The sequence below is a fragment of the Pleurodeles waltl genome, chromosome 10, assembly GCF_031143425.1.
Source record: "Pleurodeles waltl isolate 20211129_DDA chromosome 10, aPleWal1.hap1.20221129, whole genome shotgun sequence".
Taxonomy (NCBI): domain Eukaryota; kingdom Metazoa; phylum Chordata; class Amphibia; order Caudata; family Salamandridae; genus Pleurodeles; species Pleurodeles waltl.
In genome coordinates this window covers 140,602,214-140,629,408 of record NC_090449.1, presented here as the reverse complement: position 1 = coordinate 140,629,408, position 27,195 = coordinate 140,602,214, and the positions used below count along the sequence as shown (strand labels likewise).

Below are 27,195 nucleotides of genomic sequence, written 5' to 3'. Positions count from 1 at the left end.
TCAGGTAGCAAGTGGGTGAACAGATAGTAAATGGCAGTCACGTCCGAAGGTTGTGCGTACCGTCACCGCCGTTGTACATCACCATTGGCCACTATAACCCATAGAGCCCAATGGGATCCAATGAGGAGTTCACGGCGGTTTTCGACAACTGGCTCCTTCCAATTGACAGTGGGCTTGGCAGCAGGAATGTCTCAGCCGATGTTCTCAATAGTGCTGACCAGAGTATTGTCTGCCCTGATTAAACACATGCGCAGCTACATTGTTTTCCCCCAGGTGGAGGATTTGGCCACAGTGAAAGCTGATTTCTATGCTATGGGACATATCCCCAACATTATTTGTCCTCCCCTCTCCCCCCAACGGAGAAATGAATAGGTGTTCAGAAATCGAAAGCGCTTTCACGCCATAAATGTGCAGATAGTGTGCCTGGTGGACCAGTAGATCTCCCATGGCAATGCACAGTATCCTGGGTCTGTGCATGATGCCTTTATCCTGAGGAATAGCAGCATCCCATATGTGATGGCTCAACTCCAGAGGCGTGGCTAATAGGTGAGCCCTGGTTCCCACACAGTAGGTGTTGGTGTATGGGTATGGTGTGGGCCCTAATGGTTAGTGTGTGTCTAACAGTTGTCCCTTGATATTTGCGGGTGACTCTGGTACCCCAACCTCTCATGGCTACTGACCCCTGTGAGGAATCCCAGGACAAGGGCAGAGGAACGTTACAATGAGGTACATGGGCGAAGACGAAGACTAATAGATAGGACATTCGACCTCCTGAAGGCCAGGTTTTGTTGCCTCCATCTAACAGGTGGATGCCTGTACTACTCACCCAAGAAGGTGTGCCAGATCATCGTGGCATGCTGTATGTTGCACAACCTTGCCTTACGTCGTCAGGTGCCTTTTCTGCAGGAGGATGAGGCTGGAGATGGGCGTGTGGCAGCAGTGGACCCTGTGGACAGTGAAGATGAGGCAGAGGATGAGGATGAGGACAACAGAAGTGCTATTATAAGACAGTACTTCCAATGAGACACCGGTAAGACACTGTAATTACACTTTACATTGACAGTTTTGTATTTGACATTGTCACTGGCAGGCTGATTTTCAAACTTCTATGGCCACTTACTGTACCCTTTGGCATCTCTATTTTCAGATATTTGTGTCCCACTATCGCTCCTGGTGTGTTGACTGCAGCCAACTACGGGTCATTCCTATGTATTCGATGCTGTACAGTTGTATTGCAGTGTTTAAAGCTTGTTAAACGAATACATGGTTAAATGATTTGACAGACTCTATTCCCCCGTATTATTCAAATGGTGTTTATTTAAGTGCTAATGATTAGAGGGGGATGTGCAGCAGGCTGGGGTGATGATGGAGGAAAGTCCAGGATAGAGTCCAGTCTATATGTATCACAGGTGCATTTTCCAAGGGGGCATAGGAAGTGGAGCAATGGCAGTTCAAGGTGGACAGGTTGACTGAGTGGGACACAAGGGTGACATTCAGGAGAGTCTTATTTCCTGGCGGGGTCTTGGCAATGTTCTCAGGCTTCTGCCTGGATCGCAGGGACGGTTTGCGGGGTGGCTCTCCTTCTGCAGGGGGTACGGTGCTGGTGGCCTGTTGTTCCTGTGGCGGGGCCTCCTGTCCACTAGCGGCAGCGGAACTGGAAGGCTGTTCATCGGTGTGGCTAGTGTCAGGGGCCCGGTGGTGTGCCATTGCCTCCCTAATGGTGTTGCCCATGTCTGCCAGCACCCCTGCAGTGGTGACAGAGTGTTGTGGATGTCCATCAAGTCCTCCCTGATCCCCAGGTATTCTCCCTCGTGCAACCGCTGGGTCTCCTGCAACTTGGCCAGTATCTGGCCCATCGTCTCCTGGGAATGGTGGTATGCTCCCAGGATGTTGTTCAGTGCCTCCTATAGAGTCAGTTCCCCTGGCCTGTCGCACAGCAGTCCTCCCAGCTTGCCTGTTGTCCTGTGCCTCTGTCCCCTGAACCGTGTGCCCACCACCACTGACCCCAGGTCCCTGAACGTCCTGTGTTTGTGGGGTGCTCTGGGGTCCCTGTAGTGGTGGACACACTGCTGATTGATGTGTCCCGGGGACAGAGGTATGGGCCCGCTGGTTGGGTAAGGTGGTGGTGTTTCCTGAGGGGGTAGGCTCTGTGGCGGTATGGGTAACCACTGGGTAACCGACTGTCCGGAGATCCCTGGTGGGCCAGGTTGGTCATCCAGATCCAGGCGTCCAGAGCTGCTGTCATCACTGTGGACCTCTTCTGGGGGTGGACTGGAAGTTGCTGGCACCTCCTCTCCGGTGACGTTGGGTGGGGGACCTGTGGGGATGTAAATGCAGTGTTATTGTTTCTGTGTGTGTTATCTTGTGCATGGGTGTGTTGCCCTGTATGGTTGTTATTGCCCTGGCAGCTTTGCCTTGTGTGAGTAGTGATTTTGTGGGCTAGGTGATTCTCTCTAATGTGCATGCTTTAGTGATGGGTGGCCATGCAGGTCTGTGATGGGGGTCCGTGCATTGGTGTTACATGCAGGGCTTGGTATTGGGAAGGGTGGGTTGTGATGGTGGGGTGTGTGGGAGGTGGTGGAGTGATGGGAGTGAGAGTAAGGGTAGGGGTATGTGATGGTAGGGTGGGTGATAGTGATAGAGATTTGATTTACCAGAGTCCAGTCCTCCTCCTACTCCTGCCAGGGCCTCAGGATGCATGATTGCCAAGACTTGCTCCTCCCATGTTAGTTGTGGGGGAGGAGGTGGGAGTCCACCTCCAGTCCTCTGTACAGCTATTTGGTGTCTTGCAGCTGTGGAATGCACCTTTCCTCGTAGGTCGTTCCACCTCTTCCTGATGTCATCCCTTGTTCTGGGGTGCTGTCCCACGGTGTTGACCCTGTCCACGATTCTCCGCCAAAGCTCTATCTTCCTTGCAATGGACGTCTGCTGCATCTGCGATCAGAATAGCTGTGGCTCTACCCGGATGATTTCCTCCACCATGACCCTTAGCTCCTCCTCCGAGAACCTCGTTTTTTTTTACGGTGCATTGGGTGTATTGTGGGTGAGGAATGTGTGGGGTGCTGTGTTAGGGTGTGTGATGTAAGGTGTGTGGATGGTGTATAGGTGATGGTGGTGTGTGTCTGTGGTCTTGTGTGTGGTTTTGCAATCTCTCTTGTCGCACTTGTTTGCAATGGTAAAGGGTTGTGGGTACTGTGTCTGTGTTTTATGGTGGTGTGTGGGTGTGGTGTGTGTATGTGTGTCAGGTGTGTGTTATTCAAATTGTCCAATGTGGTGGTGTTTTGTTAGTGTGTGTGTATTTTGAGCGCAGCGGTATGGACCGCCAATGGTTTAGCGCCATTGAATGTCCGCTGCGGTGATTCGTGGGTCATAATACTGTGGGCGTAGTTCTGTTTGCGTAACGGTGTGGGTTTTGCTACCACCAGCTTATCACTGACCTTTTAGTCTGGCGGACTTGTGTGAGTGTGGCTGTACAGTGACGGATTGCTATGTATGGGTCATAACATGGGTGGTGGTAATCCGCTGCGGCGGAGGTATGTTGGCAGCAGTCAGCATGGCGGTAAGTGGGATTTACCGCCAATGTCATAATGATGGCCTATGTCTTCTAAATCTGTGGAGTTCCAGTTACTTATTGCAAGTGGTCTATGGATTAACGCTTTAGAAGCCCCTGAAGTCACGAGAGCCTTGAGGACCATCGAGAGTCAAATCCCGGATCCTGCAGTTGCCAGACTCTTGTTAAGTCTAGTCATACTACATTCCCTTGGATTAATGCCTCTGGTCCATTTTTCTCCTTCATGATTGCTGTTGCTTAATTGACACACCTTTAGCTGCTAATAGCTGACTCTGACTATGAGCTACATTTTATGTTAGCAAGAAAATCTAAGGCCCTCTTAAAAAATAAAATAAAAAAGTGACATGGCCTAGCTATCTTTATGACACAAAAAGGCCAGCAGGGGTCTAAGTCCTGTCAGTATCCAGAGTGCCTGCTCAGTCATTTTCTCTAATACAGTGCTGGACCCAATGGCTTCTTATATTAAATTACCCGCTTATCTCACATTGTGAATACATATTACAGATACAGTCCTCTTAACATATCATTTTATTAGAGGGAGTCTCTTACCCATTATTGTTGGTTTTGTCTTAGTTCATAACCAAAACCTACAATAATGATCACTGAGTTTTCCCCTCATACAGATAGCGTCAATCAGTTTGGGGGAGGTGTGCACTTAGGATTGCTGTCTCTCTTTAATTTGGATAGGCAGAAACAGACGTCTCACCATCCTCCACTGCACTGGTGTGCCAAAAACACCTAGTGCATACCTTTTGTCTACCTGTCTTGGGACATTGGAGCCAATCTTTTAACTGGTGTTATTGATAACTTAAAACCGTATTATGGGAAGGTCTGTTCATCTTTTATTATTAATGTATCCCATACACACATTTTTTTAAAAGCACGTGTGTTCACTCATTCACCCTCCTACTCTGATTGTCTCCGCCATATTTTTGTGTTAAATTGCTGGATTGTGAACGTTTTCCCGGTTAAATATTTAGTATTTGCTTCATTATTTGAGAAGAGTGTAATAAATGTTAGTGTGAAAATATTGTATTTTGTTTCTTATTCAGAACCAGTCACCACTTCCTCCTCCCTCTGGTCCATACAACAGTTCCAATTGCAGTTTTTGCTTTTGCATCGCTATAAAAAGGTGTGTCTGTTACTTAGTTTAGTATTATGTAGTTGTACTAAGGGTATTCTTTAGCCGATTAAAGCTTGCTTCTAGGTTAAACGGAAGCAGAAGGGATGTAGACAATGCTGCAAACCAGGAAAAGAATTGGGTTACTTTTGTTCTTTCATTCCCAGTTCTGGATATTCTGTCATGCCTGGGAGAGAGTGAAAGAAAGGAAAGCTAATTATTCTATCGTAAGTGGGTAATGGGTGGATGATGAATACAAGAGCTTAACATATCTTTGGAAAGATTGTAGAATGAGTTGGGGAAGTCATGCAACGACAATGAAGGAAAGACTGAATTTGGAAGAAGAGCAGTATCCTTCAGACAGAATAGAAATGTTTTCAAAATAAGTTTAAGCATTCTGATCTTTCTGAGCTATCGTTTCAGTAAATTAGAAAGTGTTTACATTTTTAAAGTTCTATGTGTTTTTGACTTTTCTTTAAATATATATGTATTAAATTTGAATATTTAAATGCAATGTAGTGTAACAAACATTTCTATTGGCCACAGCAACAAGCAGAATAAAAAACAGTACCATTCTAAGGCAAGAGTTGGCCGCCTAATTCAAAGCTTTACACATTCTTAGATAGTTGGATATTTCAGACCAATTACAATTCATATTAATAAATTTCATCCCTTAGAAATTTCACATATCAGTTACACTCCTGTCTCAGATTAGAAGTCAATCAATCAATTGACCTTCTATTGTTACAGTTGAGTACTTTGTAAAGGGGTGTAAATACTGTGGGATGCCATTGAGAGGCTGTTTCAAAGTATAAGTTTGCTTCTGACTTGAGTATTGCATAGAATCTTGGTTGATTGAAATGAGAAGTGTGATTGGACCTTTTGGTATGCAAGAAGGTGGGAAGAGTGTGACTTATGACATGATGCATGTCCAAACACTTATTGCTCATTGACATGAATACCAAGTATACTGCTTCAAACATACTTCGTTTTATGTTGCGCAGTGGTTGTAGTGTCGTATTACAGAATAGCTAGCACACACTGTATCTGACATAATCTTTAGAGATTCAAAGCAAACACAAAGTTAGAATTGAAATTCAAATTTGAATTTCAGCTTTTGGCATGATAGTAGACTAGTTTTCAATTAACATTCTTGCTTTCATTTTCAGGATATTTTGAAACTCTGTGTTCAATAATTTTCTGTTGTTGCTAACCAATACACGCATACATGCATGAATGCGGTTGAAAATGGCTCAAGCTGGTGGCAATGAGGAGGTGATACAGTTGAACAATTTCCATGGCCACAGAGGAAATGGTGAGTATAAGTCACCCTTTCTAACATCCAGTATGCTCCGTTATTAGGTGAAACTTGTACTGAAGTGACTAAAAGTAGTTGTTACAGAAATTAAACTTCATTAAAACACTCAAAAGAGTTATTAGTATTGTAGTGCAAAATTTCTGGTTGGAAACTACCCATAAGGCATAAATTCAAACTTCTCATTTTTTTAGCTGGTATGAACAGAACTTGTTCCAAGCAAAAAGCAATATGTTATATTCACTAGCTTTACTACACAGTGGCTCTTCATATATAGTACTGTGGTACGTTGTGAGTTGTACTAACTGGTTCCAGTTTTTTACATGGTCTGGGCCACTGGAATAATGCAATTCTGTAACTGTAGTGTTATTATGAATTTGCTGCATGGTATAATATCTAATTTGCGGATTTCAACAGACATTTTGTTTCTAGCTCAAATTAATCATGTGGAGTGTAGACCTGCTTCTGACTTTGTGTAAGCTAACTGGCCACCCCTACCTACTTGCTGTAGTCCTGCATTAAAGAATTTAGAATTTTCCTTAGTTGGTTTTAATTTCCCTATTTTATGAATGGGGTAAGTACTTTTGTCAACAACACACAAGTTAATTTGAAATCAATAGAAAGGCTGATTCATTTTCCCCTCATAAAAGGTTTCCTTTATTATTCATGCATTTTCATGTTTGCAAGGCTATTTCTCGAAATATCAAATGTGTCTAGAATGCTCTCATAGTTAAGAAGAATCTTAGTTAATTTGCTTCTTTTGAACTGAAACTAGTGCATTTTTAAAACATACACTGCCTCTGGGATGAAGTGTCTTGCGATGGTTCTAAAAAGTCAGCTTTTTAACTCCTGAATTGACTGAGTATGGTGTAAATCAACAGAGTGTTCCAAATGCCAGACTTTCATACTTATCACCCCAGGAGGGTAGTTGAATTAGAACAATTGTCAGAAGATAGAGATCACTGTTCCACGGATCTCTCACTGGAGCATGATAATGGATTTTGTCTTTGAGATACTTTGGTGGCTGGTCGGTCAAGCACCTAAAAACAATACCTCTTAATTTGAGCAGTATCTTCTCCCACACTAAGAGCCATTGAAATTACCTGGGAAGTGTATAATGGATAATGGAGAGACCATTGTTGAGACACATTTACGCTTTCTTTGACCTCTGCAGACTACAGATCGTGTATGATGGGATAGCTTTGTATAATTAGTTAAAGTAATCAGGCCATTAGTTGATGGTGGTGCCTACAACTTTGAATGTTTTCTCCCAGAGGGAGCTGAGGAGTATGGATTTCAGATTCTGGATGTAGTGGAAGAAGCTGCTGATTACCATGCTCACATGGGTGTCAAGTGATCGGGTGAGGGGTCAGCATTAAAATTGTTACATCTAGTTTATGACTAAAGGATTATGGAAATAGGGAGGGATCAAATTAAAATCTCTAGTAGCATCCAACGATAATGCGCTTTCTTTAACATTCAGATAATTGAGCTTAAGGCAGTTATTGGCCATTCACACCTCTGTTCTAGTGAGAACCGGTTGAAGGTTCACATGTCAATAAAGAAATAGGTATACCTGTGTGTCAGTGGTATATTTTTGAACGCAAAGGGACTTGTTAGCAAAGATGCCAAATAGTTTGGCAAGGCAGATGTAAAAAAAAAAAAAAAAAAAAGTGTAGTGGTAATGGAGATCCTTAATGGAACCTACATGCTAAGACTATTTCCTTAGAGGTTCACTGATCTATGACTTTGTAGGACCAAATAAAGTGCTAAACAGTTGTGCTGTTATATGATCGACTGATACCACAAGCAAAGGCTGTTAAAAAAGATACCATGATCCACTGTGTTTAATGTCTCAGAAGGGTTCAGCATAACCGTCAGGCAGCTTTTTCCTTGTTCATCATCCTCAAAGTGTCATCCCAAAGGGCTACAAGGGTGGTTGCAGTACGATGGTTGGATCTAAACCCTGATTTTACAGTAAAGCTTGATGATGTGACACCACAGTTTTTCCAACACTTTATCCATAACAGATAGTCTAGTGATCGAACAAAAGTAAGACAAAATGGAAGTGTCTCAATTGGCTTTAATTGTAGAGTGGAATTTCAGAGAGCTGTTCGTCAAGTTCTGATAGGAAAGGGAGGGTCTTTGAGCAGCTGAGGTGCAAGGTCGATCAGTAGATCGCTAGCTTGACAGTGGTAAGAAACTCAAGGATGCTACCATTTAGTGAAAAAAGAGTTTGCGATCCTAGCACTGATTTTTGTCCAGTGTAATACAGATGTATTTGGGATGCTCAAATTTTGGCCAAACTAGACTGCGTGTACTGTAGCAACCGTCAGAGTTTCTGGACTATCTGGAAAGAGATGTGTGTTGGATGGGTTCTAACTTGCTCAAAATCAACAGATAAGACTATAGATCCTTGTCATGTGGCATAACACCCTAGACTAGTCTACAGACTCATTGCCTTCTGTCCTAGGCTCTCTGCCTGTCCCTGTGGCTTTTGGGCTTTGTTTTGCAAAAGTCTATCCCTTTCTATACAAATCAGGAAGATTTCTTCTTCCTGCTTTCTTCATCTTTGCCTGGTCTGCAAGATCATCCATTCCTGTCACAATATCTAGTTGTTCAGGTAATTGTCCTGCCTCATATTCATTTTTGTAATTCTCTCTCTGACTACCTTCATACTCTGTGGTACACCTTACCTGCAATCAAAACAAAGTAGTTAGTCTAATTTTTAATCTCTGATATCTGTCGCACATCTCTTCAGTTTGCACTATTCTTCATTGGCTTGGTATTCCCAATCACATAATATCGAAGTCCTTTGGGATCCACAGTATTGTGCACCAATAGCGATTTGTCGGTCCCCACCAGGAATGTGTTCTTTACTCTCCTACACTCTGTCTCAGACCTGCCTTCCAGTGACATTTCTAGGATGGTTGTTTTTTTCTTTTTGATATTATGAATTGGAACTCGCTCTCATATTCTCCGATTGCTAGATTAGTCTTTCTTTCTGAAAATAGTTACTGTTTTAATTCCTCATAGGTTTGATTCTCCCCACATCTCCCAAACCGCCAGGATACACTTAAGGGTGATAATACGGTTTACAAATGTCTAGAATAAAACAGGATGCTTGTTTGCTGTAGCCTTCATAACTTGCCAAATTATTCAGTTTGTATCGATATAGAATGAGTTGAGGTGGGTGCAAACCTTTGCACCAGCTGTCCTCGGCCTTAACTTGTACCCTTGTTTGCTTTCTTCATTTTTCTCAGCCCATTGGTTAGCCTGTTTCGTCTATTTCAGTTCAAAGAATACCATAGAGCCAAGTGAGTGTGAGGTGGTAACTTTATAAATAAAAGGCTGACATAGAAAAAAACACCTTGTGGGTGGAGTACTTGTTCTGAGTAAGGAGTGTCATAATGCATTAAATGATTGGATGTGGTTATTTGATTTGGTTTTGACCTTCTCAGACAAACTAGATTAGAAATTAATTTGGCAGTGGTACAGTTTGAAGCTGTGAAGTAGAAAAAAATAGCATGAGCTTGACCATACTCTTGCATTCTCTAGAGCTTTAGGATCCATTTTGTATAAACAGACGTGTTAAAATGGCTCTAAAGCTATTTGATGTGCTAATGGATTTTCCTTTACCTACATAATATTCTGTATTATGTGCTTATCCTTGCAACCTAACTTATTGAACTCTCCCCGTAATTTGGCCCACCGTTTTTGCATTTCTCCAGTGACCAGGAGCATTTTATTTTAAAATTGATTTTCCATGTAGGACATTTTTTAATAGTTTATGAAGGTAATATTTTCCTGATCTGGAATTCCTGTAGGGGATTTGGTAGATACCAGAGCAGTATGTAAAGAACATTTGGTTGATTTTGTTATTAGGCGCTTCTTGCGGCAGTGGCTGCATCAGTTAAAGTTGGCAAGCTTTTCTGAGGATGTATTTAAAGTGTTCGAAGATTTGGTGTCTTTCATCTCAGTAAAATATTTGGCTGAGCTTCTGGGGGCACATGAAAACCTGGTATGATCACAGGAAAACATTAGCTTGAGATAAATAGCAAAAACAAGGGAAGATGTAGGGCTCTGCATTTTACTGTAGTGGTCCTGTCTATTGCTCATTTAAATTGCTGCAAGTGTCTGTTATGGTTTGGGGCACTGTGGAATGGCAGGCTTTGGTAATGAAAGTAAAGTCAATAAGGAGGATGGAGCCAATCACGCATTTAGGAGGAAAGGTCGGTAAGGGCAGTTAAGAAGATGCACCCTTAAGTTCCCATGTGGTGGTGGTGGTGAATATTTTGTAGTGGGAGGACTTGTTCATTTTTTATTTATTTTTTGCGCAGCACATTCATACTGTTTGTTTAATGATGGTCATAGTTTTTGGGGACTGTGGACTTGAGTATATGAAAGGAGGTATTAAGAAAGCTTTTAGTGGTGGCCGAATGAGTGAGCACTTTGTCTCTGTTGGTCTAAGGTTTATGTAGTAGCAACGTTTATCAGATTTAATATAATTTTACTAACCCGCGACTGATTGATTACATTCTAGACTTGTCTGTTGAACTATTTAGTCCAGACTTGGAAATAGAACCAAACGATAAGATGTTCATATAATACAAAAAGTATCCATTTATCTGACACTTGTTTTATTGTTGGTGCTTTCCCACCTCGTTACAAGAATTTTTCACACAGTGTTTAGATTTTGCCTATTGCCACTTGCAAGCATAAGGTAATGTTCATGTAGGAATATACTCCCTCAGGCATACCAAGAGTACTCCTTCATCTAACAAATATATGGATCCCTCTCCTATCCAAGCACAAACTCTTTTTCATTCTGTGACCTTTCCCATTTTAGGTCGTGCCTACCAGACAGTACAGAAATGACATTACCTGGCTTTAAAGCCCGTCTGTTAATTACACATTTCTTTTTTGTCATTATTTGCTTGCTTTGTTTGCAGTTTCTTTTCTTGTTTCTGCTTGCCCATCTTTTGTTTGGCCCTCCCATTAAGCACAGTCTCTTTAAAATCTTTTTAATGGCTGGATTCTATGCTTCTACTGCTTACATTTAGGAAATACTTTTTTTTTTCTTTTTGTTTAAGCCCTCACTGAGAGTTCATATGTTTTTCAGAAGTTGAGTTTGTGTTTTTCAGAAGTCCCCCTTGTGTACTTTTCTTCCCCTGCGCACATTCCTCTCTGGCAATCACATGCTGCTCTCCCCTCCACCTGTACTTGTGCTGCTCTCACACATGGGCGTCTTCTCCTGACGGTGCATGCTGCTTTCTTTCAGCTTTGTTTCTCCTTTTGCTTTGTGCTCTTTCTCTTGTTGTTTCTCCCCCGCCCCTCAACATAGTGCTTCGGCCCCCTCCCCCGGCAGCCACCGTGTTTCTGCCCCACTCACCATTTTACATTACCCACTCCTGCATCCTGCTCATCAATTTTAATTGTTTCTAAAAAGAAAAGATGCTTTGCACTTTTTAAAAATGTATTTATCTGAAGTGGAGCAGCAGACTAACAAAAAAAAAAAAAAACAGCCTCTATCATTTTTAGGACGCAGGTGTGATTGTTGCATGAGTGAGCCTAGCAGCCCGCATACGCTCCTCCCTCGACATGCTGTAATCTACTCCATGGGCTTTAACCACGCCCATCCCATGCTCATCACTTTCATTCATTCCTTGGCGTGCCTTTCAATATACCCTTGATGTCGTAGGTAAATGCTTTACGTTTGTCCCACCTTGAGGCGGGAGGAACATACAAATGTTACTGCCTTGGAGACTAACCCTGTTACATGGATTATTGCACAATCAGCAATGTAACTTAGTGTGGTGTATTCCTTTGTTTCTTTTGCTTCGCGCTCTGTGGCCGTATGTTGTTACTTCCTCTTCCTTGTTTTTGGGCATGCTACCATTTTTTTGGGTTGTCTGCGCCCAAAGGCTGCAAGCTGGGGAGGGGTTCTTTTTTATTTATTTGTAAATATTATTATTATTTTTTTTTTTTAATCCCCTAAGTTGGGGGCACCTCAAAATAATAACCTCTTCCACCATTCAGTGTCTCTTTACGCTCTCTCATGGCTGGAACGTTGGTTTTATGTCTGGGAGTAGTTTGTGTTTTAAAGGACTTGTTTGTGATAGGGGCTAAATATATGGTTACACTGTATTACTTTCTGCTTTTGTGTTTTCATGTGGTTATGCTCTCTAGGGGTTGACTATATGGTTACATGACCATGTTTCTTCCAAATGCTATTTTTATTGTGGTGTCCTCTAGGGGCTGTTCTGAGCATTATAGTCCAGATACTTCATTTTCCGCTGCGCTCTGAAACTTGCCCCATAATGCTTTGCAGGGCATTTCTTTCACAAAACATTTTTGCCCACAATTCAGCCTGTGTGGTCCTACAAAATGGCACCACCTTAAAACATTCAACTTCACGCACTCTCTGTCTAGGTCATCTCTGGGTCCCCACACTAGGTTGGGTGGGACCGCAAAATAATAATCCCTCCCACCATTGAGTGTCTTTTTAAGCTGTCTCATGACTGGAACTTTTGTTTTACAGCTGGGAGTAGTTTGTGTTTGAAGGGTCTTGTTTGTAATATTATTATAGTTGACCTGAAAATGTGTAATGCACTACGCCCGCTAGTTTCTATAAATATAGTTACACTGCATTACATTCTGCCATTCCATTTTCATGTGATTATGCTCTCTAGGGGCTGACTATATGGTTACATGACCATGTTTCTTACAAATGCTATTTGTATTGTAGTGCCTTCTATGGGCTGTTCTGAGCATTACAGTCAAGATACTATAGTATTCGCTGCACTCAGAAGCTCACCCGTACACTGCTTTGTGAGGCATTTCTTTTGCAAAACATTTATGCCCATATCTCACTGTGTGGTGGTCCTAGGACAATGGGACCACCATCAAAATGTTCAGCACGACATCCTCTTTCTCTCTAGGGCATCTCTGGGTCCCCACACCAGGTTGGGGTGGACCCCCAAAATAAAATCGTCTCACACCATTGAGTGTCTTTTTAAGCTGTCTCATGACTGGAACTTTTGTTTTACAGCTGAGAGTAGTTTGTGTTTTAAGGTCCTTGTTTGTAATAATATCCTAGTAGGCCTGAAAATGTGTAATGCACTACGCCTTCTAGGGGCTGAATATGTTTTATTGATCTCTCCTTTTTGCAGTTATGACCATAATTCATGCCAGCATAATATCCTCATTACACTATGGCTGTTTAAACACTCTTGATGCGTTTGTGTGACCCTTCTATGGGGTCACCAGTGGTTACACAGAGTTGGCTTGAGATGTTTCATTTGCCAATATAATGGACTGCATGGCTAAATACTTATAAGGTCCCAAAGGCAAGACCAATTGGCTTTGCCAGTGCTTGTCGTTTTGAGTCATGATGCTGTACAGCATGGCTAAAAATATTAGCCAAGCCAATAGGTCTCATTGACTTTGCCTGTGCTTGTTAATTTACATACAGAAACCTCTTTGCCTGTCTCATCTCCCAACAACATTTTGCCATATTTTAAAAATGCTTGGGAAATCCCAGACTAGAATTGTTGTTTTAAGGAGCTGTGTTTTAAAGACAATTCAATATTTGAAATAATGAACAAAGTGTAATAATTTAAAACAAAACTACCTACACATTTAGGGCTAAGATGGCAGAAACCGTGCAGATTTTCATTATAACCCATGCCTACGTGAATATGGTCCAGTTAGATTAATTGTAAGCAATATGTACATGTGCCATTTGATTCATTGTAAGCACTTTTATGAGGAGTGCGACATAGGTCTGCCCATACAAACTTAAATTGGACATTTGGTTTAAAGAATAAATGGCACACTTTATTTTAGGTTTGCTTTACCAGTTTATGTTTAGTTTATGCATGGTACAGCACACAGAAAAGTTAATGTCTGTCATGATTTGTTGTTAGCTAGGGCTTGCAGTTGAGATAATATTGTATTAAATAGTTTTATTAATCAGATAAAACATAGAAAATCAATGATTTCGGACTGGCATACATAAGAAGGGCCAGGCATGAGTGCCCACTACACAGTTACAATAGTGATCATGCATATGTAACTATTTCTATGAATTTTATATGATTACATTCTTCTCACTTACCACTGCTTGCAAAGAGAGCAGTGTCCCCTAACTATGGGCATTGGATGCTTTACTTTTCAAACCTTTCGATTTCTAGTGGTATTCACAGTTTAATGTGTGTACCACTCTTACATGAATTGACAGCTTAGTAAGAGTTGAACTTTTGCGTCTTGACCCAGCAGAATTTAAAAAGATCTTCAGTATTTAACCTTAGAGTCGGGGTGTGGGGGTTGAATCACACTGGGTCTGCAACAGGTGCATGCTGTTTTTAGATTGGAGCTAGAGATCACTTCAGCTGTCTCTCCAGCTTCATGTAATAAAATCATAAAATATACATCTAGACATATAGAGCGAAGATTTGGGCCAGCATTCTTCATCTAGTAGTCTGTTTAGCTGTCAATCATGTTTCTTCCGCCTACTACTTGGTTGAAGACCGCTCTAGCTGGTTGTTGTCAAAAGACATATTATGTACATTACAAACACTTAAAGTGAACTTTAGGTGTGGCCATTGTTTATCATTGGTTGTGCTTCTTGTCAATCTTATTATCTTCCTTCCTTCATATTCAGTGGATTTCCTTCTTTGTCTTTTGTTTGTCCCTCCACAGGATCATAGCTTCTATACCATCCTTTTCATTGGATGATTTTTATCCTTCCACTTCTAATATTCAGGGAACTACTTTTTTTCTCCACAAGACTGCATGTGATTTCTTGCTCTGTACCCTATTCCCTTGTTGGATGCTTCTCCTTTCTACTCTACTTTTTGGCCCCTGCTGCTGCGTCCCTGCGGCCCCGCCCTCCACTTCAATTTCCCTCTTCCTGCCGCTGCGTCCCTGCGGCCCCGCCCCCTGCTCTCCCATTCACTGTCCCCTTCCTCCTCCCTGCTGCCACTCCCTCCCATCTCCCCTTATATGGCGGATGTGCCTAAGGCAACCTCGTCTGCGCCCAGACCGCGCCCAGCGCCAGGACCCCTGGTCCCCAAGACCAGCACGGCCAGCAACGCCATTACACCGCCAGCACCCTCCGCGCACTCAACAACGGACGAGCACACTCCTGCTTCCTGGCCTCCCCTAATCAAACCCAGGGACGCTTCACCGGCCGGAACTGCAGCGTCACCAGCCTCCAAATCGCCAAACCTCCTGCTGAGCCTGACCGCAACTACCTCCGATGCATCCTACTTAACACCCGCTCTGCACGCAAACACGCCGTTGAACTCTGGGACCTGCTCAACACCTCCACCCCAGTCTGCCTTCTTGACGGAGACCTGGATGAATGCCTCCTGGCCCCAGACATCGCCATAGCCATTCCGGATGGCTACAGGATCACCCGCAGGGTTCGCACCAACGGAGGCGGAGGCGGAATTGCCATCGACCACAAGAAAACTATCAGGGTCACGACCTATACCGACGACCCCCTCGGCACCGCCGAACACCTGCACTTCCAGTTCCACACCAACTCCAACACCACCCTCATTTGAGCAGTAGCAGCACCCTCCCTCCCCCCTCAGCGCCTTGTGACCCTCACGGGTGGTAGTGCGCTCTACAAATACACTGATTGATTGATTGATTGATTGACTTGACTCCCTCTCGCATTCTTCTCTTCTTCCATCCTGTGCCTTTTTTCATTTAATTTTTTTAGTAAAATTTAGGTGAGCCTGGCAGCTGCAGTTTGCTACCAGGCTGCTCCTTTCTGTGAATGTGATCAGTTAATTTCTTTATTTGTCTCTCTCGCTATCTCTTTGAACTCTGAATTTAAAAAAAATGCTGCCCCTGTCATGATACATACATGCATGTGTTGTGACACAGTGGCATGCATACATAATTAGGCTAGAGCTGTTCAGCGTCATCAGCTACTGCACTGGGCTATGATTAGGTGGATAGCCCTTCACCACTACATGCACAGGAATACACCCATGAAGAGAAGTCCATACATGAATATCAAATGTCGCCATCTGCGGTTGTTACGTTTGAGGTCTCCTATTTATTTATTTTTTAACACCATAGTAATCACTGCTGTTCACTCTAGTAGATAACACCCACGATATACTCCTCCGAACCAGACTGTGGATGATCCTGTACCCCTGTAGTTTGAATGATGGGCAAAATATTATTACAGATATAGAGTAAAATGCAGCATGATGGATCAGCGGCTTCTTAAGTTGACTGTCTTACTATGCAACCAGTGGGTGGAGGGCTCATCATCCTTGCTTACACCAGAGCCAATGACATTCTAGATATTCCAAAGGGCCTAGCCGGGAGTTGCGCCATCAGGCGTTCCCCTGGGAGGTAAGTGGGGAGTCACAGTTGTGCAGGTAGAATTTTATGAATAGCATATTATATGGTTTGTGTCATGGTATTTTTAATGTGCATTCATTATTTTTTTGATTTTTTCGTTTTTGTTTTAAGATAAGGGCATTTAGCCCCCAAACCAGAACTCAAAGGCACTGAACCTGCTGCATTAATAGCTTTCCCCTGGCTAGTGCAACATAAATAACATCGTGGCGTTAGTGCTAAATGTTTTATTTAAGGTGGTGAAAATGTTGATTTATAATTCATGTTAAATCATTTTTACATCACACCAATGACATTTTTTTTTTCATTTGGATCATCTACCATGACAATTAACTGTTATGATTTAAAGGGTTAACGCCCAAACTGGGATGTTAGAAAGGTTACAATAGATATTAATGATCAAAGGTTCAGTGGTGGAATAATTCCTTGGGATAAAAAGCATGACTTTTATGACCTCTTTATTTATGACTGCACTCTGTAAGTGTGATGTTGCAATTGATGTTAATTATAAAACCAGCTAACCCGGAGGAGTCTGTAAGTTAGGTTTCTGTTATAAAAAGTATGTTAAGAGAAAATTCGAGAATAAAATTGTAAAGTTCCATTATGTGTTTCATCATGAACATCAAGTTCAACCATGCACAGGTTAGTTTAGGTTGGGCTGCTAACTTCTTTTTTCTTTATGTAGCAAAGTCATACTAAAGGAAGGGATGTGGCTATCAAGCAGAGCGCTTGTTAGATGAGGATGGATATAAGAGTTATCAAAACACTGGCAAATTTATAGTAAAGTGAGAGAATCTCCAATCTGCTTACCTGAAGCCAAACGTGTAGAAGAGCCCGCTTCTCCTGCCCTCTGCCTGGCTGGTGCACAGACAGGCTTGCCTCTGGTGAGCCGCTGCGTTCCCAGCAGTGTTAAAATGACTGATGTGGTCTCCCCTCCTCTGTCAGCTGTGATAAACGAGAACTCCACGAACAACCTTATGCAGTGAGACGAAGATGGTTGCCTCAGAATGTGGGGACAGAAAGTCAGAAGAGCAAAAGTAAAGTAAAAGGTATGAAATGACGAAAAGGGAGGCAGCAAGTCAGTAAGCCATTAAAAAACTAACCTATTTAAACTTTTAAAAATACTGAGCGCTGATGTGATACGTATAAACAGAGGTGGGACCCTTGATGGAGAATATAGGATTAAAACATCAATGGAAAAAGCTGTAAAAAAGGCAGTTTCTAGACCTAGAAAGTGTGAAGTAGTGTGAAGTAGAAATGCACATCATTCACATTCCTTCAGTCCCTCTCAGGTATGCCACTCACCCGTGCATTGCGGAGTGGGATGGAGTTTGGGAGGGGTGGAGAAGGGTTGCATGGAAAAGTGGAAATCGAGGGAGAAGCTCACTTAACCTGCCCAGTGTCCGATGAACTGCAGGTCTGTGTGGGTGCACATCCAGAATGGAGAGCCTTACATGTAATTAGGGAACCCTCTTATTCCCCAGCTGATCCTGATTTGAGATTCTGCAAAGATCAAGCATTGGCAAAGCCGGTAGGTCTCGTCAGTGGTCTTAAACAAGCACAGAAGGATTTTTTAATTTTTTTTAAGCCAGTTGAGGAGAAGAAACACAGAGGAAGAGAAGAAGCTTAGAGAGAGGAAAGCAACATTAGGACGATGATGGGAGGGTCAAACTAGTAAAAGAGAACAACATCGAGCTCCTGGGGAGAAAACACACAGAAGGCAACATGGGGTAATTGGGAGAAGCACATTGGTGCAAGAGGGGAACACTGAATCTGGCTGACGGTGGAGAGAAGCACACAAGGCATATAGAAAACACATGCACTCTCTCACAGTGCGTAAACAAAAATCACAAATGCACTAATGCATCCATGCTTCAGGGAACAGACAAGCACAAGTAGAGGAATAAAAGCTCACACGGTTGATGCATAAGAAGCAAGCAAATGATTGACGGTGATAACAATCAAAGGTAATTAATGGGCAGGCTCCAAGCCCACTGTAAACTAACAATACATCCAACAGCAGACAGTGAATGTTATTGTGATTTGTAGATGTCTTATGATGTAGCCTTGATGTGCCCTAAGTTAAATGATGTTTTCACTGTTTGTGAATCCTGCAAGCAACTTGGATAATTTCTGTTTTTTAGACTGGGTAAATCACAGAGAGGACGGGCTTATTACAATATCGGATGACTCTGATGAGGAAATGTCGGTGACAACATGCACAATAGCAGAGAACCATGAAGAAGATGAAGAGGATGACGAGGAAGATGTAGTGATCCTTTCGGTCAGTTACTTCAATATTTCGCAAGATTCGAGGAATGATAAAAGGAAATGTGAAGTTAATTGAACTGTGCATTCATTGTACTGTTGACTAATCCTTTTTTACAGTTCTGATCGTAAGTTGTTGTGTTCATGTCTTAATGCCCTGGAACCTAAAGACCCACAAAGATAATTTGTCAATGGTAATCCACAACCAATTGTCTTTATAAACTGTGACTTACTAGAGCACAGTGCTCATTGCAATTATGTATGTGTTATTTCTTATAAGAGATTATTTTGTTACAGAGTGAAAATATCTTTCACACTGTGTACAAAGTGTCCCATGAGTCCTCCGGGAATTCTACAACACATAAAGATGTCCTGGAATAATCAAGTGGAGGGTTGATTCACTTACTTTACCGTTGCAAGTTGCGATTGTGAAGTGTAGCGCACATAAAAAGGTGACTGATGATGTTGGTCGTGGGAATGCATTTGCTGACGAGGTCGCAAAAGACACGGCAAGGAATATGATGAGCCGAATGTATGTTGCGGGCCCTGCAAGATGGATTGGTGATGTTGGAATGTGTGAAGACACGATAGAAAGCGTGAAATCGATTCAAGCTGAAGCCACAGAGAGAGAATTGAGTGTGTGGAGAGAAAGTACGGGTAAATTGGATGCGAATGGTTGTTGGGTCGAGTTGTCAGAACATCAGAGATGGTTGCTACCCGATGCATATGTGCTTGCAGTAGTTACAATGGCTCATGGAATGGCTCACATCAGTGTGAAAGGGATTTGTAAGTTGTTGGCCCCAGTATGGCAAAATGCAGGAATTCCCAAGTGCGCAGAAAATGTGTTTAAAAATTGCATGGTATGCCTGAAACACAACCCTGGTACACCCTCCGACGCTTGTTTTCCTTTTCTCCCAACTCTGATCTACAGTAGCCAGCACTTTTTTTTATAATTCTCCTCTTTTCAGGAGGGGGGGGGGGGGGGAGCTGGGTCCGGAACGTTCTCTATTCAAATGATATAAAACAGATGAATTGTTCAGTGGCGTGGAATTCCGAGACTTCAGTCGGGAGCGGGCGCCAGCTGCCTGATGTTGTCCCGTGGGGGTGGGCATGAGAAAGATGAAGAGCAGTGATAGGCCTTACTACAGTGATGAATTTAGATTTGTATTCTTTGCTTTGAAGTTATGCTATAATATAATCACATATATTTGCTGTGTACATTGCAATTGAGAATCACTTTGATATATTTTCCTTTCATTGCTGTGACTATTTTTAATCGTGTGCCTCCAACCTACTAATCTCTTCTCTCAGGAACCTCGTGGTGAAGTAATAATAAATGTCTTCTTTAAACTAAGAAGTGTATTCCAGAGATTGTTTTCAGCTCGGCCATTAGTGAAAGCAAAACATACCTACACAAAAATAAAAACGCCTTGTCATGCCAATCATCATCAAATGTGAACCCCAGGCAGGGACAGCAGTTCACTGTTCACTATGACTAGCCGTCTTGCTGTGCCCCATGCAGGTTGCAGGACCGGTTCTCAACCTTGCAGTGTAAATGACAGGCCTAAGTCTCTGCGATCACACTAGATTAGCATGATGTCAGGTTCAAAATGCAATTCGGGATCCCAGATTAACATGCAGTCAGATACTGTGGGCAGCGGAACACATCTGCAATACCATTCAGAGGACATCCCTGTACCAAAACATGTACACATTTACCACCAGGTGAAATATTTGTATGAGTAAATTGTATGCACTTGATTATTCCCGGAGGGTGGCCAAGTCTCCGCAGCTCGTTCCCCTTCCCAAGGCTGAGCAGAGGGGAAAAAAAAACAAAATGTGCGCTCCCTTATCATGCTAGGGTTCAGTGAGGGAAAAACACAAGCTTGCTTTACCATGTAGAAAAACACAGCTCATCTGCAATGTCTAATGCCACGATAGTCAATAGGCAGCTAACCTGAATAGTTTAATGCCACGTTAAAGTCAATAGGCAGCTAACCTAAATACAAAATGTAATGTCTACTGGTGAACATTGAACAACTAATATGCACAGTGATGAAACACAGTCAGTGGCCAAACACAATTAATGGCATAATAAGGTAATTGTACCCTAATGGCACCTCCAGTGTACAGTTCCACTGTTATGCGAAACCAGCTTTCTTGCCCTGATATCATATGTGTTTGAGTGTGTACTTAAATCCTTTATTGCTTTTATGGTAGTAGGCCTCTGTGTGTGAGTCTTGAGTATTAAAGCTAGTGGAATCCATTTGAATTTTCCTGGCTTAACATTTCACAGGATGGAGTTTGAGGATTGCTTCCTCAAAGGTTGGGAATGTGTTGCCTGCATTCCTGTGACTGAAGGTGTTCAGTTTGCCTATGTTTACCACACACCTATTTGTGCCTCTTGCAGGTATTGTGTCTGATACTTTGAGTGGCACTTCATTGCATGCAGGCAACACAGAATCAGTTCCTACCTGCTGTCTCTATTTTTTCTGTCCGGCATATATTTGCTTATGATACAACCTGTTGAGAAATTGCAAATTCACTTTTTCTAACCCTTTCACCCCATGAAAAACATTTTACTCCTGCGTTGTCAGAATTAAATTTCCAATTTGGGAAATGGTAAATACCCTTCAACATGTACATTTGTTTATCTGTGAAGACTATTGAGGCATTCCAACCCAAGAACAACCACTTCTGACTAATTTCAACTCTTGTAAGGCTCTTATTACAAGTTGTACGATACTATGGGGTGGTAAATCCACACCTGCAAAAGATGGGTCCATGGAGTTACACCTCATCACTACCAGGGAGATACGAGTTTACCCCCATGCAATGGGGAGTAACCTGCAGACCTGTTTTTACCATGCAGAATTATGCATGCTGTTCCATTTTCTGTGAGTATTATCACCCACATTTGTCTCCTATTCCGGGCAAGACATAAACATGAGTGGGAGCTGCTAAGGAGCAAGTTGGAGGAGAGAGAATGACGGAGGGGAGCTCAGAGAACGCTGTAGTCCGACGAGGGGCAGAATTACATGCCTATCTGTCATGGCTGGGCTTGGGTATACAAACAGGATTAGACTACAATACAGCTGGTAACTAAAGTGATTTTTACCAACCAGTAAATGTGGGTCTGTTCTCACAGTGGAAAAAGCGGATGCAGGGACTACGCTCATTAATAAGGGAGCGAGGTGGCTTTCCATAAAAGAATTCCGTTAATCTAACTCAACTCATAATCTGGGATTACTTAGAATTCCACTTCACTCATCTTAACTCAACTCATAAACTGGGACTACATAGAATTCCAGAAAGGTGGGAAAATCGGAAACTTGTTGAATTCCAAACCCTGAAATAACATGAGCTCTGGCATAAACAATGAAGCCATGATGAGAGCATTTATATACTGACAGTGCTGCTATAATTTGCCAGCTCTTTGCATGGCAAATTGAGACAGGTGTTTTTTTGTTGTGAGAAGTAGATTTCAGAAATACCTCTTCCCTTGGACAAGTAGATATTTTACAAAAGTCCTCACCATTGCCCCATCTGTTTATTTTGTTTAAATGTTATTTCTTTCAGTAAATTAAACATTCCTATATCAAGATACACATGTAATTCACAATGTATGAAAACATATAGCAGTAAATAAAAAGTGAAATCCTACAACATTTATAACAGATTCATTGTTGGTGCATTAAGCCTCAACAAGGCTTACCCTTCAGGGAAAAAAACAATGCTTCATGTATCACTCAAATAGTAGTATTTATACTTCTCCATTGTTTTAGTAGAAGATTTAGTTATCTGTTAATATTTTTAAGATAACGGGGGCATGGCCAAATGTTCATTTTCTTGTCTTCAAAAAGAAAATACATTACAAATCTGCAAAGAAGGTATAAATATGTAATTAAACGTACACACAAATCTCAAGAGCATGAAACTAAAAGGCTAGATGGACATTTATTAATGATCAATAACATATATATTATGTGGTCAACTTTCCTCTGCAACCATACCTTCCAAAGAATTTTTTTTTTTTTGGCTACCAAAATTTAAATGGATAATGGGGTAGAACTTTACATAGGTTCAGGTCAGAGTCCTTAAGCACATAAGCAACAGAGTAGGGCTTCTACAAGGCTATTAGTTTTGTTGTATGAGGCATGCAGAAGCATATTGCAGAATAGGATTTTTTTTATCTTCTCAATTTGCTGAACTCCAGTCCCTACTTCACTGAGGGTAGTCACACTGTCTCCAGGGCACCATATGACGAGGAATAAGAAGTTATTATTTTCACTTTCACTCCCATGCCCCTCCCTTATTCTTTCAAGTCCACCCACTCACCTGTAGTCAACAGGCTGAGACACCGCCAAAATAATGTGTTTTTTTTTTCTTTAGGGTGTGCTTTTTCTCACATTGAACATCTGGACCTAGTTGTGCCTTATTTTAAAACACTTTGTTTATTATCTTCTGGGATATATGTCCTGTCTTTTTGCACACACCACCATGCCTGTCCATTCATCACCAGCACTACATTGCAGATTCCACACTGTAGCAGGCCCTTATGGTGAATAAAGAGACCACTCACACGTCTCTTAACAAGGAAAACATGTGAAGAAAAAGATTTGGTACAGAGAGCATCCCTAAAAAGATGAGCCTCAAAGAAAGCAAAAAAAAAAGTTACAAGTTATGGCCTGTCTACCTTTAATTGAATTCCAGGTGCTGTGCCGCTCTTCCCTCAAAACGTAAAACCATAGAAGTGGAAAGGTACAGTGACTGGCGCAAAACATAAGTTGGGGCAGGCCATGCAGTGAAGAGATCTAGAATCCTCTCCATGTAATGGTGCTCCTGTCGAGATATTAAAAAGCCATCTTTGGATTTCAGAGCAGGACTCTGTCTCCATCTTGGTATTACCTTTGACCAGCAGTATGTGGCCCTACAGTAAGTATAGAAGAAAGCGGGACTCTTGATTTTAAAGGCTGGGGACTATTCAGGAGTGGTCTATTTGCTGGGAGCCATGCAACTCACTGTAAGCCCTAATAGATGTAGGCCACCTCCCCCTCAGTATTGCAGTAAGCAGAGCTCCTAATTGAGGAGGCTGGGTATGGCAACATGCCTCCAACAATGATTTTGGTAAATCTTCGAAGGAACCATTTTCTAGTGGTTTTGTGTTCATGTGGGCTTTTTGTCTTTCAGTCTTGGGCTGGTTTCCTCTGCTTCATAATGTCTGGGTTAAGCATGGAGCAGCATATTATGAACAGTAGAAAATAAAACTGAAGGGCATGGTAGAAGGGTGAAATCTCTATGTGAGGTGAGAGGTGCTCAGCTTCTTGTAAAAGTTTTTAAAAGAAAAAAAAAAGTGGTTTGGTGTTTAAAAAAAGTGTTTACCTGACTGCAGCAAACTGAGTGTCTGAGAACAGTTATCTGCTTCTTGAAGTCTGCTGTATGCCAGTCTCTGTGCAGAAGGTTGGCCTCCTTTGCGGTCCAGTAGTGCTTATTATTTAACCCCTTAATTGCTCAGCCTTTTGCCCCCAGTAACCAGCCCTTTTTTGCTATGAGGGTAGTTTGTGCTTGGACCTCCATAACTTTTTTTTGTCCAGATAAGGTATCCACTCTAAATTTGCTGCTTTTTTTCCAACAACCCGGGGATTCTGAAGGTACCTGAGGTTTTGTGGATTCTCGTGGAGAGGACAGAGAAAATCAGCAAAATATAGCTACATTTTGAGTTTTTTGATAAAAATAGGATAATCTGATAAGTGTCTGTTTTTGTCCCTGCAAATGGCATCAATGAGCGGTTTGCTGTGCTAAAGGGACCATCTCCCAGCTTTCAGGAACATGCAGAGTTTAATCTAAAAACTAAATTTTTACCATAGTTTTGCCATTTTTCCTCTTATTTGTGCTTTCAACCTACTACCAGTTTGTGGTGGCAATCAGTGTGAAACACATGCGTGATCCAGAAAAACCTATACATCTCTGAAAAATAGACCTTTTTATTCAGTAGGGGTGGGTCATACTTCTACAGCCCTAAAGGTTTCCCCAAAGAAACTAATTGTTGAAATAAATAAATATAGAATTTGAATAGGAAAAAAGAGCCATTTGTGACAGGATTTTCGTCTGTAACTTTTTGTCACAATGGGCAATTTATAAGCCGTATACCATTACGTTTGCTTGACTCTTCTGGTTGTGGGGATGAATAGCATTTTTTAGGTTCGCCAAGAACCCCGAGGTACCTAGAGCCAGCATCTGAGCTGCATCGTACAATGGTTTTTCATTTTGTACAGAGTATAGACCAAGTCACATGGAGAAATATGTTGAGTGAAAAATGGGTATCAAGAAAACCATTGTATTCCTTAAATGAGCACAAGATATAGAGATTAAGAGCAGTGGTATTTTGTACATCTCTGAATTTGGGGCATTTTTCTAAATGTGTTCTTTCTTGCACACTGGCTTACATTTGGAAGGTAAAAATGCTGTGAAATTCAATTTGGTAATAACAAATGTTGTACTATTCTATGTTCCCGCATGTTGTATGATAAAAATGGTACGTCACTTATGTGGGTAGGCCTAGTGTCCGCAACAGGAAACTGGCTAAAATGCAACATGGACGCATCACATTTATCCACTGAAAAAGAACCCTTTTTTTCCAACGCGGGTAACTGTGGATTCTGGGGCCTCTCTCAGCCTGCAACTAAACAAACCTAGCAAATCCGCTAGAAAACTAGGGGAATCCAGGGTGGATTTCACCAGATTTCTTTTTTCCGAGAATCCCTTGCAAGCCTCACATTTTGCCGAAAAATAAATTGTACTCACATTTCTATAATGGAAAGTTTTCGGATCTGTGTGGAGTCAGACATCCTTCCAGTTAGCATTCCCCCCAAATTGCCCGATAAAAATGGCACCTCAGTTGTGTGAGTAAACCTAGTTCCCGCAACAGGAAAGAACTCAAAACACAAGAAAGATATATCACATTTTTTTTTACTGAAAAAGGAACTTTATTTTTTTTGTAATGTGGGTAGCTTGGGAGTTTTGGCCCCATCTCAGCCGGCACCTAGAAAAGTCTAGCAAACCTGCACAGTGTTAAAAATCAGACCACCATAGGAGTCCTGCGCAGCATGACTTGCGTGGCTCTAGCCAATTAATTTCACCCTAAAGCTGTTGCAAACCTCAAACCTAATAAAAACACACATTTTCACATATTTCTGTGGAGAAATCTTCTAAAGCCTGTGGGTAATAACAAATTTCCTAATCAATCAATCAGTGTTCTTATAAAGTGTGACTACTCTCCAGTGAGTGTCTCAAGGTGCTGAGGGGATGGACCACCTAGCATTTCCCCCTAGTCTCCTATAAAAATGCTACCTCACTTGTGAAGGTAAGTCTAGTGCCTGCAACAGGAAAGGGTCCAAATGGCAACATAGACGCATCAGATGTTTGCACTGAAAAGGTGACCCTTTTTCTATGTGGGTAGTTTTGGACTTTGGGCTCTAGCTCAGCCTGCAGGTCGGTCATTGACCTTGGTTTGATCCATTCCTGTCACAGACACAAGGCCTAGCAAAACAAGTGGAATAGTATTTTTATTGGCACAAGCGGGGTAACTCTTGGTGGTAGGAAATGTTAGGGATTCCTGCTGATTCCGAACATTTCCATCAAAGACCTGTAAAGAAAATTAGTGATTTCAGATAAGTTTGAGGTTTTCAGGGCATTGTGTGTATGAAACACCTTGAGGGACTTACTCAGTACACACCACCTTGGGATTCCCTAGTTTTTCTAGCTTTCTAAAATGTCTGTGGTTCGTAGGTGTCAATGGGAGGGGCCACAGCACAGGCACAAATACTGCGGCTACCTCTATTGCTTATCTCTCAACATAGCGCTTTAGGGCCTTCTGTGTCGTTGTCTCTTGACCTGCCCACACAAGTGGGAACTGTTCTTATTGGGAGATACGTGGCACTCAGGGTGGTAGGAAATGTGTGACTCCCCACACATTCCAGAACTTTCCAGGCACATAAATGTGAGGAAAATGTTTTTTTTTTGTTTTTACACTAAAGTTTGACGTTTGCAAGGACTTCTGGTAAAACTACCTGGTGAGAGTCATGCAACCCTGGACTCCTCTGGTAAATTACATGTTTGCTGGTTTCTCTGAGTGGCAGCAAAGACAAGCCCCAAAATCTATGGCTACCCAAATAGCGAAAAGAAGGTGGTTTTCAGTGGAAAAATGTAATATGTACAAGTTGCTTTTTTATCATTTTGCAATCATAGGTACAAGACCTATATTAACCTGTGCTCACCCCTTTGGTAGCATGGTGCAGGCTTAACTTAGAAGGCAATATGTAAAGTATTTGTGCAACACACACTCAGCAATTACCGGGAAAATACCACAAAAATACTCCACAAATAAATGGCGATTCTTTAACTTCAGCAAATCAAGATTGCAACAATACAGGTCAAAGTAATAAATCAAGCAGGGTGCAACTGGAACAAATCCAGGTCAGAAAGTGGTATTTAGCAAAATGTATGACGACTTCACTCAAAACTGGCCCTTCAATC

At 42.0% G+C, this 27,195-nt stretch overlaps 1 protein-coding gene across 4 annotated transcripts in view; it reads left to right on the top strand.

The window, feature by feature from the left end:
- Positions 1-27,195, top strand: part of RNF216 (ring finger protein 216) — a 697,454-nt gene that overhangs the window by 46,328 nt on the left and 623,931 nt on the right. Inside the window, exons 1-3 of one of the 4 annotated variants that reach the window (XM_069210007.1) lie at positions 4,624-4,703; positions 5,861-6,006; positions 18,537-18,676. In XM_069210007.1, the coding sequence (XP_069066108.1) occupies positions 5,928-6,006; positions 18,537-18,676 (219 nt within the window). In that variant the 5' untranslated portion in view covers positions 4,624-4,703; positions 5,861-5,927. Of the gene's footprint in view, positions 1-4,623; positions 4,704-5,860; positions 6,007-18,536; positions 18,677-27,195 lie in introns of those variants that run through there. The other 3 variants (XM_069210008.1, XM_069210010.1, XM_069210009.1) reach the window with 3 other exon arrangements.